Source organism: Tubulanus polymorphus, chromosome 8, assembly GCF_964204645.1.
Source record: "Tubulanus polymorphus chromosome 8, tnTubPoly1.2, whole genome shotgun sequence".
In the NCBI taxonomy this organism is placed as follows: domain Eukaryota; kingdom Metazoa; phylum Nemertea; class Palaeonemertea; order Tubulaniformes; family Tubulanidae; genus Tubulanus; species Tubulanus polymorphus.
This window is the reverse complement of record NC_134032.1, coordinates 10,685,518-10,700,158: the sequence shown is the minus strand read 5'-3', so window position 1 is coordinate 10,700,158 and position 14,641 is coordinate 10,685,518. Positions and strand designations below refer to the sequence as shown.

General features: G+C 37.8%; 1 protein-coding gene across 5 annotated transcripts in view; it reads right to left on the bottom strand.

Annotated features, from left to right (window-relative positions):
* Window positions 1–9,357: 9,357 nt before the first annotated feature.
* LOC141909557 (uncharacterized) overlaps window positions 9,358–14,641 on the bottom strand; it is a 34,381-nt gene continuing 29,097 nt past the window's right edge. For all 5 annotated transcript variants that reach the window (XM_074800004.1, XM_074800007.1, XM_074800005.1 and 2 more), the window contains one exon: window positions 9,358–13,990. In XM_074800004.1, the coding sequence (XP_074656105.1) occupies window positions 13,910–13,990 (81 nt within the window). In that variant the 3' untranslated portion in view covers window positions 9,358–13,909. The remainder of the gene's footprint in view (window positions 13,991–14,641) is intronic.

The following is a 14,641-nucleotide window of genomic DNA, read 5'->3' as shown; positions in this document are numbered from 1 at the left end:
TACTCAACTGCTTGAATGTCTTGTTTGTTATTCGTAAATTTTCACTTATTCATTGATTGTTTCTGTAGAATTTTATATGTGATATATAAACGTGGAAACCAGGGCCCATTGCACTATGAAAGACACTTGACATTTTTTTGGGACAGATCTTTCTATATGTTTATGTCCTCGAGGCATCTGAAGTTAAGAAAATTCCCTTTGAAAACTGGAAATGACATAATGAAATAAGTTGTGGAATGTTTACAAATGACAAAATGAATGAATTTTGCATTCCTAAGGCCCTATATATTTACTGCAGTTAGTCCTGTATGTCTTTTTTATCGCAATTTACTGTGGTTTATTCCTGTTTGTCCTGTATGTCTTTGTGATCGCGATCGCAATTCATTGGTTGCATTGTTTACTGTTAGTCCTGTATGTCTATCGCAATTAAGTTAGTCCTGTATGTCCTGTATGTCTTAGTTAATCGCAATTCATTGGTTGTTGAATTGTCTACTGTTAGTCCTGTATGTCCTGTGGTTTAGTCCTGTATGTCTTAGTTAATCGCAATTCGTTGGTTGAATTGTCTACTGTTAATCCTGTATGTCCTGTATGTCTATCGCAATTAAGTTAGTCCTGTATTTCTTAAATAATCGCAATTCATTGGTTAATGAATTGTCTACTGTTAGTCCTGTATGTCCTGTGGTTTTGTCCTGTATGTCTTTGTGATCGCGATCGCAATTCATTGGTTGCATTGTTTACTGTTAGTCCTGTATGTCTATCGCAATTAAGTTAGTCCTGTATGTCCTGTATGTCTTAGTTAATCGCAATTCATTGGTTGTTGAATTGTCTACTGTTAGTCCTGTATGTCCTGTGGTTTAGTCCTGTATGTCTTAGTTAATCGCAATTCGTTGGTTGAATTGTCTACTGTTAATCCTGTATGTCCTGTATGTCTATCGCAATTAAGTTAGTCCTGTTTGTCCTGTATGTCTTAGCTACGAGCAATTATCAAACTTGATAATTGCTCGTAGGTCTTAGTTAATCGCAATTCATTGGTTGCATGGTTTACTGTTAAAGCTGTATGTTCTGTATCTCTATCGCAATTTCATTGGTTGCATTGTTTACTGTTAAAGCTGTATGTTCTGTATCTCTATCGCAATTTCATTGGTTGAATTGTTAACAGTCCTCTGTATATCATGTAAAAATAATTAAGGTTCTGACAACAGGTTTGTAAAGTAATCAGCTATCTGTTTTGTCTATCGTTGCTTAAATTGTTAACTGTTGTTTTAGAGTTCTGTATGTCTTTGTCGATCATTTTGTCTGCACTCAGGGGCGGATCCAGCATTTTGAAGGGGGGGGGGCAAATGAAAGCAACAACAGATGGCTGTAAGCCATTCCAGAGCAAGCACCGATAACGCGAAGACCCTTCCTAAAAATTTTTTGGAAAAATAGATGCAAGCAGGTGCATTCTGAGCATTACTTAATAGAAAGATTTCATTCGGTTTTTACTCAGTAACGCATAGATTTGCGGCTACATCGGTAAAAATAGAGGGGTGGATCCGCCACTGAATAGCTATTGTTTTGTGTAGGATTGTATCTGTGAATTAAGTAAAGTTACTTACTCCAGTCTGATGTTATTGCTTATTGCTCGTATTTTATTGTTTTAAGTGTGCGAATACTTTTCTTAGATTTATGGAGATCAGGATGACGAGGGTTCGATTTGAACCAACAAATAAACAAAAACATTCAAACCTTAAATTAATCCGTTTACTTGTCTTTATTTTTGGGGAACATTTTTTTACCTAGTTCAGATTTGATAACACAGTAGTCGCTTGTTCCAAAGCGATGTGCCGTTGAAGACAGACCTGAAGGTCTTTGCCGACAGCGATGCTATCCAGGATTTCAAAGGATGTGAAGAAGGTGCATCTTCGACAACCATAGTTTGCAGTTTTAACAATTTAAAACAATAATAGTTTCATTAAACAACTTAAAATTTAAAGATTTAGTGGACTTACTGTTTAACTAGGGCAGGGATTTCTCGCAACCGTACATGATATATACATACACTAGCAGTAAATACAATGTACTTCTAACCCTTATAAAACTTAAACTATTATTAGTTATTTTACAATTATTAAACGGCAACGTTGAAATGCGATGTGCGCTCAGAGCGGCCGTAGTGATTTTGGCGTATTGTGGGATTCGAACCGCTCGGAATTTGTACTAGTGACGTCACTCGCCATCGACCAAAACAGGCTTTCAACCTTTTGCCGTATGGCAGGCGAGGATCCAACAGGTGTCGCTAGTAGATAGTGGGTCTTCCGCGTTCGATTTTCTTCTATATTTCGATCAAAACTGAATGAACTTTTCTCTTAAAATGTATCAATTATCAATGAAACCTATACCGATATATATCAGTAGAAGAATGAAAGTATTGTATGGTTGGTGGGTGCTGTGATGATATATGGGTTAGTGAGTCTAAAATTCCAGTTCAAAGTTAATTGAAAATGAAATAATTTTGACGTCGCGCCTGGTGGGATAGCCGGCGTTTCGGGTTCCCCATTGTTGAGAAAGAGCATTAACAACTTGGAATTCGTCATTTTATTGTTCATTTCCACGGAATTTAAGAATAGATTGAAATAAATTGATTACCGGAAATGTTTTCAGTTCATCAATTAGTGCAAGATCCGAATTGTGCAATGAAAGGAAGCATGAAAATGATGTCGTGTTTGGCAACTTCTGTAATGAGTGGGACCAATCTGAACACCATTGCGTGCGTCGCCGGGAATATGATCAAAGACCCGAGTTCAAGCCAAGGGGTTTTCTGTAACAAGTACGTTTTGGTTCTTTTTTTTTCATTCTGCGGCTCACCTGAGTAGTTTTGCATCCCTCATCGACATGGATTCGAAACTGATGGCATACTAGACTCGGCCACGGAGAGAAACTTGCCACGCTAGACCGGGGCGCACGTATGTAGATGCGCAGGTTTGCCGCCCATTAACTTGCGCCACCAATCAGTTTGCTCGTTGTCTAATGGCTGAGGCAAATTTCACGGCAAAACTGTAGATGTAAAAACCCGGGCTGAAATAAAACTCGACTTCTGATTGGCTCATAGTGACATCGTATGAGCTGTACATGCGCACTCGGGCTTAAGTGCCAGGGTCTCGTGTTGTTGGTTGCAGTCTCGATGCCAATCAGGTTCGAATCCCTGCCGGGGGATGGTAGTTAAGTAGGATTGTATGCCTGCTGCTTAATTCACTATCAGGCTGGGGGTAATATTACCAATTGAAAATTGATTGCCGTTGAATATAATGTTTCACAGTGAAATGGGCGTTATAGAAATTGAATTACTATCCCATTCAGATATTTCTGCATAACTTATCGGTATGGCATAATTTGATATTTGAAAATGCAGAGCCTAAGTTTTAGCGTTATTAATGTAGGGCTGCAAAAATGAAACCGATATACGATGCGGTTGACTTGTGTATGAAACAAATGAACAGTGGTCAGTGTCAACTGATTTCATCTACTTTCAATTTCAACTCAATGGTAACGAACAATATGTGCAGCAATTCGGACCTCAGTAAGTTACCAAGGTTTATCCACCCCTTCAAATGGCAATGGATTGGGGTGAAATTGAATGGGGCAAAATAGGAAGACACCAGTTATCAAATAGTGATTTCGATCCATAGTTACTTGTATTCCACCCAAAAAAGTTTTTCATCAGCGGTAACAAAATAAGTCCCATATTACAAAATAACGTTTCTTAGAAATGAGATCTGACGCTGGTATTACATGTGAATTGAACTTCCCTAGCTAGAAATACGTTCTCAATAAAATTTATGAACTTCTGCAATCGAATTCTCTATTTTAGATTTTGATATGTGTTTCGCAAACGAAATCGCGAAAATAATGAAGTGCGCTTTGCCTCAGAGCTCTGGTCCCGATGATATTTATAACCTGGTGCACGCACTAGCGAAGGTTATGCCCGAATTGGTCCAATTGGTAGAACGTTTGACTACAGCGACCTCGCTAGAACAAAAGGATTCGGTCGCTCGAGCTCTTACATCGACGATGTGCCCAGTAATGAGACAGCTGTGAGTAAAAATGTTGGTCGTAGCAAGAGAGATGAAGCATGCAGGATCAAACGCGATCCTTGATCAGCTGAATAGCGCCCCAAGGGTGGATTGCCTTCTAGGAAATAAAATGGGGGGAACCCACAACACCAGCTATCCCACCAGGTGGCGTGACGAGCAGTAGGTCTTCCTTGATATTCTGAAAAACCCAACGGTCAACTTAGCCAAATTCATTAAGACCGGCTTAGATGTATATAGATCCCTCCAATAGTATATATAGTATTGTAAATTATTGATGTATATATATTTTGTTACGTTTTCATTCTCTAAATTTTAATCACTTCAGTGTTGTTTTGTAAATATGTGTATATATACATGTGTAATAGTTTTCCTCCATATACCATGGAAATGGTTGGAGTGTAAATAAATCGTAATCGTAATCGTAATCGTAATCTTCCGCTGTCAAGATTAGTTCATGAAATGAAGTTTTTAATGAACTGTGAACTGAATTTCTAGACTCCCGAATCCATGTATCATCACAGGACCTACCGAATATAAAATGAATTTTCTCTTCTGCTCAATATATCGGTAAAGTTTTCATGAATAATTGATTCATTTTAGAGAAAATTCATTAAATTTTTATTGAAATAGACAAAATAGAATGCTGAAGTCCAACTATCTACTAGCGACACCTCGGATCCTCGCCTGCCATAAGTAGAATCCTCTATTGCCACAGTAGGGCTGTGGGTACATTGACTAAAAGGCTTCTTAAGCCAACGAGGACTGGATGCCTAGCACGATATAAACACGAAAAAGAAACTTTTTCACATGTTTAACGACTATGTGCGTGGTACCCCGAATCAAGAAACATTGTTTCGGGAAAAAACTTCGTTTCCTGAAATGACGTTTCTTTTTTCGCGAAACCAACATCGTTAGTTTCAGGAGCACCGCGCACACAGCCAAAAAATATCGAGAGAACATGTTTGAATTTGTGTTCCGCTGTGTGTGCGATGCTTTAGATTGCGTGGTGTTCAGAGTCTACGGTGAAATTAGGGCTTATGCTTTTGTTTTCAATTTTCAGAGGACGCTCGCCTTTTATCGGGAACATAATACCGTGTACTCTGTCGGCGAAGAAAGGTAGCTGCCGTTTGTTCAACGGTATCGTTTCCGTGTTGGGAATAACCGTACCGAAAGATACAAACATCGAACAAATTAAGAATGGCATCTCCTCTGGTATTTCGCAATTTGCGAAAGGATGCCCAAACACTGCGTACCTTTCGGGTAAGTAGAAAATTTACAGTTTTACTCATAAACCATTGTATTCATCATTCTTCATCTAAGCCCACGCAAAAATTATCCTTGTTTCTCATCACTCATTTTTAGAAAGGTGACGATGGAGACAGGTTTTTGCTTTTACCTTATTAAAAAAATAATAATATAAAAAGCCTCATTCTAAATTCCAAAAGTGACGAAGGGCGACTATCTTTTATTTTTCAAATGTGGATATAGGCGTCAACGACCTCGAATCAGGATAGCCAAAGCACTTCGTTGCCGAAATTCTCACCTGCCACAGTACCAATTCAAAAGTAGCGACCGCGAGAGAAAACGTGAAAAACAACGATCATGTTTGTTTTTCGGGATGCGCTCGAGAGTGTTGTACTTGAACAAAGAGGAAACGAGAACAGATTTCTGGCGTGCGGGGTTGCGCGTTTATATCTTCACTTTTAAGTGACGCACGTGAAAATGAAACTGATGGGAAACAAGCTGATTTTTGCGTGGTCTCGTATCTTGCCATTTAAGATACTACGGCCGTTATTTCATCACGATGGGTTTAATTGGAATAAGATGGGCGAAAATATGTAATTTGTTGAAAATTGATTTTACAGGACGAATTGCGGATAAATGCTGAGGTTTGTACATTATTTATCAAATGTTCGTTTCGAATCATTAGCTATATATAAGCGTGCGAATTTATCTACTGGCATATCGCATGCGGGCTTTGTTTAATAACCTGACTACGCGCCGCCATTTATAGAATATGGATGGCCGCGGTTGTAGTTGGCGCCATTCCACTACGAGTAATTTGTACGTTGTTTTAACGTGTGAATTTGCACGTTGTAACGAAACTTTGAAGGTTTTGCTGGCTAAATTGCTACGTGCGTAATTTTCCACCAAACGGTACGTACGGTATATTGTTTAGAAACTGATTTATACATATTCTTTCCATTTTAGTTGGCAAGGTGGCTGCTGGTGGCAGCACAGTGATGATTAGCTTGTTGATCGGCGTGTTCGTCGTGTAAACCAATCTTATTGGGTAACACATTCGATGATAATATATTCATCTACGCATGCGTCCTGGGGACGTGCGGAAAGAAAAATGAATAAATGAGTTATCAATTTAAAAAATCGAATTCATGTTTTAATTTTTTAATGAGATATAACTCGTCAGAAACTCGATAAAGCAATTGCAGTATATAATATTTTTCCCAATGGCAGACAGAGCGACCGAACCGCCCCTAAAATTTTCATCGTGCCCAAATGATCATATTTAAGATCTGTACTTCAAGTGTAAAATCGAGTTTCTTACAAGTTATATCTCATCAAAAAAACTGAATTCGTTTTTCCAATTCATAGATAATACTATAGGACCCAGTTTCACAACTGTGAGTTAAGATTTAACTTTAACTAATTGAAAATGAACTAATTTTAGCTCAGAGTTAACTCTAACTCACAACTGTGGAATTGGATCTAGATCTTTTTTCATGTCTCCAGGACGCTTCGGTATTTCTCTGATTTTGCATTGTGTATAAGTAGATTTGATCCTCGATGAAAAAAAACCTATCCCCCGCTTGCTGCCGTACAGTATCGTTTGTGACTACGGTAATGTTGTAAATGGGGAACTCACAACACCAGCTATCCCACCAGATAGCACTCGGCCTTACGTTGTCAAAATTCGTTCTATTTCAATTAACTTTGAACCGAATCTTTAGACTTCCAAATCCGTATATCATCACAGCACCCTCCAAATATACAATGGATTCATTTCTCTAATAAGATATAGGTACAGTTTTCATTAATAATTGATTGATTCAAGAAAAGTTAATTCGGTTTTAATTAAAATGTAGAAGAAATCGAATGCGGAAGACCGCGAGTAACCGCTCGCGAACCTCGATTGCCACAGTAGCGGCACGAGTACCCCATTGAATCGCAAATGAATTGTTAAACAGCTATACGCTGCGAAGACATCAAATGGATATTCGGGGTTGGTAAACCGACTTATATTTGCTTATTTATTTGCTTATTTATTCATATTTTATTTTGCGTTATTTTGCGTTCGAATTGCGGGACTTCTTCGATTAACGTAAATGTATATTTTTCTACCTATGCATGAAGACATCTTTTAGAAAATAACAAATGTATACATATTATCATTTGTAATCAGTTGAAAAAGGAAAATAAACAAATTATCATTATCTGCTATATAAACTAGACAAATCGAATTGGTTTCTTTTAAGCTGTAATAATTACGATTCGAACCTTAACTAATTTTGGACTTTTTCTGACAGCAAATAACTGTGATCTAGTAGCGAGAGACCGTGCCTGGCCATTTGGCTATCCTCATTTTTCATTTTTAGTATCAGGACTAGATGGAATCAATATATATAGGCTGGATTTGAACCCAAGACACCCCTGATTATCCTCTTCAGCTTATGGGATGGACTCTCGGATCAATCAATAGCGTATATCAAACTGCGTATAGAATCTACACAAAGCATGTATTGTGATTTTAGTTCAGTGAAAATCCGACAGAGGGGGTAGAGCATCAAAATACCCTTTAGACCCAAGAGAAAATTGGAAAAACCCCCGAAATGAAAATAAACAGTGTTTTGAATGCATCGATGAATTCAAAACTTATTCATATTACTCGTAAATTTATCATTAAGGCAACGTAATTATTTTCGTAACGTATTTGAAGTTATTTAGAAACGACTGAATTATAGAAATTCTACGCCAGAAAACGGTAAAACTGGTATCAGATGATAATACAGTCGTTTCTCTATAGATTAGATTATACGTTGCCAAATTACTTAATTCAAGAGTAATTGGTACAGATTTTGGATTCAGAGATGTTTTCGTTTTCAAAACACTTGTATTTTCATTTCTGAAGGTTTTTGTAGATATGTCTGGGGTCTAGAGTGCATTTCAATGCTCTACCCCTCTGGCGGATTTTCACTGAACTAAAATCATTAGATCCTTAGTAAAGAATTCAATTCGATTTCCATATATCAATATGGTGAGTTGAGAATGCTCCTGTGGCAGTCGAGGGATTCTTTATCTGGCAGTCGAGGGCTTGGGTAAGTTAGTTAAACGTAGATGATGTACTTACTAATGAAATGTCTAATAATGATTTGAACATTGTTACCATGCCTACGCCACCCTGATTTAGTTGTTGAGACCCCACAAGAAAAATAACTTCATTTCGTAGGCATGGTGACAATGTAAAAATTCAAGAAATTTCACAAAATGGAGGATTTTCTCTCTCATTCAATTGGACTTAAGGAGTCTTTTTGCCAATCCATCTAATTGGTACAGAACTGGAAATATATCGGATATTCAGTTGTTGTCCGCGATTTTTGGCATTCTGTTAAGACATAAATGAGGTATGTACCCCAAAAAGTAAGCAAAATATCCCAGAAAAACAGGTCTCATCAATTAATAAATAGACATTAGAAAGTTATCAATACGTGTATATTCATTTAAACGATGTTTTTTGTAATATATCAAAAAATTCAAAATCGTAAATCTTTTTTAAGCCAGAATAATTAGGAGTGTTCCCAATTTATGTTCAACGCTGACAAAAACAACCGTTAGCATGCGTCAGTTTTCCGTGAAAACCGACCGAAATGAAGTGCCAACTACGCGCGTCAGTCAGAACCACTTGAATACTGCCGACTCGGACTCTTGATCGACTGCGGCAACAGCTTACAGCCAGTTATTTTCAGGAGGACATAATATGTTGACGTAGTTGGACCAGTCACCACATCAGGTTCGAATCCCATCAGTACAAATTCTATAAACCCATCTTTTTGAATGTGCAATGCATGGCTGTGCAGGAAAAAACTCACATTCGCTGCTTTGTGGCTATATTTGATAATGATTTTTCAAATTCTGCTAAACAAGGGAAGTCAATGGTTCAAGTCCAGTATCGGTGTTGATGAGTGATCCTGATATATGAGAACTACATAGAAGAAAACCTAAATCAAAATTCAGTATGACGATTACCATAATGATAATTATTATCTTTATTAACCTGCATTTTATACAGAGCTGTATCAATAAAACACATAACATAACTTTAAAAAAAAAGAAAACGCATTCAAGAATTACTCACACAGCTTAATTAAAAAATCAACTGAAGTTAATCAAACCATTTTGTTCACAGTGTGGGGGCGGGTGCCGAGACGTAGGGGTTTCTCATGTCTAAGAGAAAAATACAATGATATTATTTGTTCAACAACCTATCGGGAGGGGGAGCCACATGCGTCCCCAGCTTCTTCATTTGCATTATTTTCTCGAGAAATCAATCAACAGCTTAATGAAAGCAAACTAAACAATCCAAATTCTTGAATCAAATTATCTAAAAACTGATTACACCGATAGATGATTAAGATTCGCTCCTTGCGCAATCTTACTATTTAAAACGATAAGCAAGCAAAAAGCTAAATTGATTACAGTTTACATGATTGACAGCTATTTCGCTGTGTAAAATACTTCTTTTATATATCGATAACAATTCATAACATTCAAGATAACTAATCATCTGCATTCACCACATTCCAGGATCATTCATTTTATCAATACAAATAAGCATTTTATTCATCAAGTACCAATACAAAACATATAATTGAAAGATGGCAGATTTCAGGGCTATATTATATGTATATATAGGGTGGATTTTCTATTGCACAAACTTATATCATGTATTTATCAGTCCAAGTTATCTAGATATCTAGTTCCAGTGTTATTACCAGTTGCCATTTTGGATTATCTCATAGTTCAAGCGCTATATCAGTTGCAAAATTTGGCCTGGGCCAAACACAGGGTCCGATCTAAGGAATAAAGCCACTTGCCCGGAGGCAAGCATGTCTGAAATTTCACTTGCCCTCTCAAAAATAAACTTGCCCTACACAGGCAATGGGATTGGTGGCACAATCATCGATTGGGGAAAAAAGCTTTGAGACATTAGATTGCACTAGCCCGGTGGACAAGTGATAATGATAACCTACACGCCCTAATGAGAATATACTTGTCCCGGGCAATCAGACAAGTGCTTAGATTGGTCCCTGCAGACAGGCACGGGCACATTTGGCACCCGTGTGAACAGTTGTTCGAGGCCAAAAACGCCCGTGCGATCGCGGCTATACTTCTAGTTATGCTAGTTACCATATAAGTCAATGTAACATCAATTGCTTGTACAATATATCAGAACTATGAGATATCAGCTCTATATACCTCAAAACGGTACCCAACACGAATCTATTGCTAATCATCTCCTAAGTACGGTATGTATTCATTTTGTGTGTACATTGATTTCCATTTAAAGGATTCATTTGTTTATTTTTATCAAAACAAAACCTGACATAGCATTGAAACTATACATATTCTCACAGTGATGCCTTACATAGATCAGAGATATCTCAAAATGGTGCCTATTAGCATAGCATCAGAAGTACGAAATATCTCAGAATTGTACCTAACCGCAACTTTAACAGTACACTGCGGTATAACATCTACGCACACTAATATCACAACAACAAAAATGCATAAATGCAATGATAATAAAAAAAAGAAGAAAAAACATACAATAAAGAAAAAGATCTTTACATTCGTCATCAAAACATTCATCACCCGATCACACAAGACTCTTGTCGCATTTACAAAATGGAATCATTTTCTGATCAAAATCTAATCTAACTACGATGATCATATGAAAGGTAAGCCATATATTTCTGATCACGATTTCCCAAAATATCATCTCACAGTGGAACTTCAGTTTTTTCGGGGACAGAAAAAGATTTTTGCTGCAGTCACTCGGTCAGGAAATATCGCTTTTTCTAATCACCTCGAAATTCAGAAATACGTTTCATTTATTTTTTTTGCGTAGAAAAATTGCCGAACATGGCGGTTCTAATTCGGGTACGAAAAAATGCTGCGTCATCAATAGAAACGAAAAAATGGCACGGAATTCTCAGTATGTTTGAAAATCAGCGAGGTTAATGTAGCAAACATCTTATAAAATTACATATAAAAGCTTTGAATAACGATATTGATAATAATTATAATAATAATTATTATTATAAATATATTAATAGGAGATATATATCAAGGGGTCGGGACCCAGTTCCCCTGTTGCAAGTTAGATTTGACTTATAAAGGTTACAATCATTACCGCAGTAGGGATGAACTAGTTAGTATTTTCTTCACAGTTATTGACTCACAGTTGCCAGGTGAATTTGACTGCAAAGTTGAAACCAATATTGGGAATTTCGACTCTATGATCGAAAATGTCCAACTCTTTAACGACTGTAGCAGCCTTTCAGAATCATTACCCCGAGATCTGATAACGTTCGGTGCTTTTTATGTGATAGAAATGTTTGGTTTCTTTTTCATGTACATCAAGATATAGAGCAAAAACATAATCTAGCGATTTTTCGAGAATCCATGATTTTTTAGAGAAAAACAGACGAAGCGTTTTGACTTCCACGACTTTGTGTATGTTCCGACTTCGAACTCGTCGGTTATCTTGATTAAGCTGTGCCAGATAAATTACCTCTGGATTGACGTAGACGCCTAAAATATAGCCGGTCACATTGAAAAAGCCAAGCAAACAATATTACACGAATCAAACTACATCGATTTCCTGAGCTCATTAAAGTCATGGTTAGAAACACATTCCTTCCCTGCAGGGATTCAAATATCGAGGCTAATTTTTGCCACACAGTCAACCCCCAACCCCCATGCATACATTCGTCATGAAAGCACCATAGATCCCCCTATGACATCATCAAGTGCCGTCTATCATTTGTAGCCATAAAGTGACTACGCTAATTTTGATTTGGTGTCATCTAGGGATTTAATAGCAGCTGAAATCTTTTCTGAAAAAGTCGATTTCAAAGAAAAATTTGACACATAGTTCATAAGAGAAATGCATTTTTACAGGTGCGGAAATGACAATTTCGACGATCCGTTTAACCAGGATCCGTTTCATGAGTTCGGAGTAAAAATCCACTCTACCGAATTCTTATAAACTTCCTGAGAAGCCGGGGTCCTGGTTTTTAAAGAGGCAAAAAACATTATTAAAGTCGAATTGACTAGAAATATTAGAACATCACACTTTTTAAACGTCGTAGAAACTTCTATGTACGACTGACGGCAAGTATTCAACGTTCACGAGCATAAGTCATGATCGCAGTATTTAATAAAAAAGAATTTCTTTCTTGGAAAGTACCTTCTGCTCTAGTTCGTATTCGATATATTTCAATATATTTCTAAGCTTGTGTCTAAGCAAACTGAAATTCGACACACACGCAACCCTTTCACGGAGTCGCAGCGATCGCACGCGTACGAAAAGTTTGGAATGAAAGCGCATTTCGTTATCGTTTTCTCGAAGATTTTTCTTTAGCCGCGGACCAAATTTCTAATCGCGTAACACACGCACACGTACACACACGGAGAGAGATCTTAATTAGCATAATATATTCACGTTTAAAGCAGACGTTTACAGTGGAAGATACGAACAATGGGATCTGAACGATTTCTCAAAATTGAAACCTTTCAACGCTACACTTCGCGCAACTCGTACGCGCTTTAGCACAGACCAATTTGATCTCTGAAATACCGATTTCGCGCAAAGTTTTCAACCTGGTTGCAGTTATTTCGGCAAGAACATGTACCCAGTACTTTTAGCGCACTAAGTCTTTCGCAGAGCCATCCATAATTTTACTCGCAAAATTCAACACACTGTCACGACTGTGCGCTTGGCTTAATCCATCCCCCCTCTGGTAGGGATTCAAACCTGATGGCGTCGAGACTGACCACAGTGCGAAACCCTGCCACACTAAACCGAGTGTAATTTGAGCCAATGAGAAAACCCGTTTTATTCTAGCCCTTCTTTTTCATTTATAGTTTACTTTATTGCCTCAGCGATTGTAAAACTGGCAATCTGATTGGTACCACAAGATATTTGCAGCAAACCTGCGCACCCGGTCTAGTGTGGCAGGGTTTCGTGCCGTGGCTGAGTGTAGCTATGCCATCAGGTTCCAATCCCTGCCAAGGAAGGATGGGCTTAATCCTACACATCCTGTAACAGGCGAATAACTTTTCCCAGTCCACCGAGAATTTATTCTCAGAACAAGAGGCCTGGCGCGTATTTCGGTATCGGTAATATCGCCAAAGGATGGCGCCTCAGTTGATTATTCTACTTCCGAGTCCGGGAGGCTGGATCGCATAATTTACAAGTGCGAGGCAACAAATATAATCGTCAATGTCTTTTGTCAATGCACATCGAATGAGACACAAGTATAGTTTATTAAAAGCACCATTGAAGTTTCAGCTCGAAGAAAGCTTGTCAATCCGCCAGCGCGAAGCTTTTTACACGGAAAAAGCGGCCGTCCTTTTTTCTGGGTTGATATGTCGCGATTTAGCGGTCGGAAAACCTTCTGTTTACAGTAGAAATTGCTTTATCTTTAATTTTCCTAAAACATTTTCTCCTCGATTCCGACCGATGCCGCGGTCATTTTTTTTTTTTTCGTTTCGTTTATGATATTCTATCGTCCGTCTGTCGCCGGCGCTGATGATCATCTGTTCGGAATGGAGCTTAGTCTCGCCGACTCTCTCATCTGACTACCGCGTTTCGACCTCACCCGCGGAACATTTTGCTGAAAGAAAAAAATATATCGAAAAACGTGAAATATCCGGGATTAAAAAATAAACGGGTCTCGGTTCGAGGATTGCGCAGAATTACAGTCGAACGCCCCTATAGTGCCAAAACATCTCCCGGTTAAAACGTCCTTGTCTGTACAATGTCCACCTCACACAAGGTTTATCAATGAAAATAGCATCTCGAAGTTTGTAGATAAATTATGAACGCGCTTATATTTCCACCTAATATTTAGATTATCAATTCAATCCATTCTTTATCATGATAAAATATCAACGTTAGTGTGTATTAGTATTGCGTGTTGTGGTTTCATGAAATTCATGCCGTTAGGAATTTATATAGAGAATCTGACACCTATAAAACGGATGATACAGTCCAAAAAGTTCTTCTTTCAGCTATAAATTTATTCACCTGACGTTTGGACTATATTCCAAAAGATGACTATTAGGATATATCAGAAACGTCGGATGAAAAAATTAATAGCTGAAAGAAAAACCTTTCGGACTTTATCGTCTGTTTTACTAGTGTGGGATCCTCTAGATATTGTCACCACACGGAATAGTGTTTCATCAACTGGATGTTATGAATTTACTTTAATCTTGCTCATAAAAACCATTAGTTAATAGCCAACAGTAATAAGCTACACATT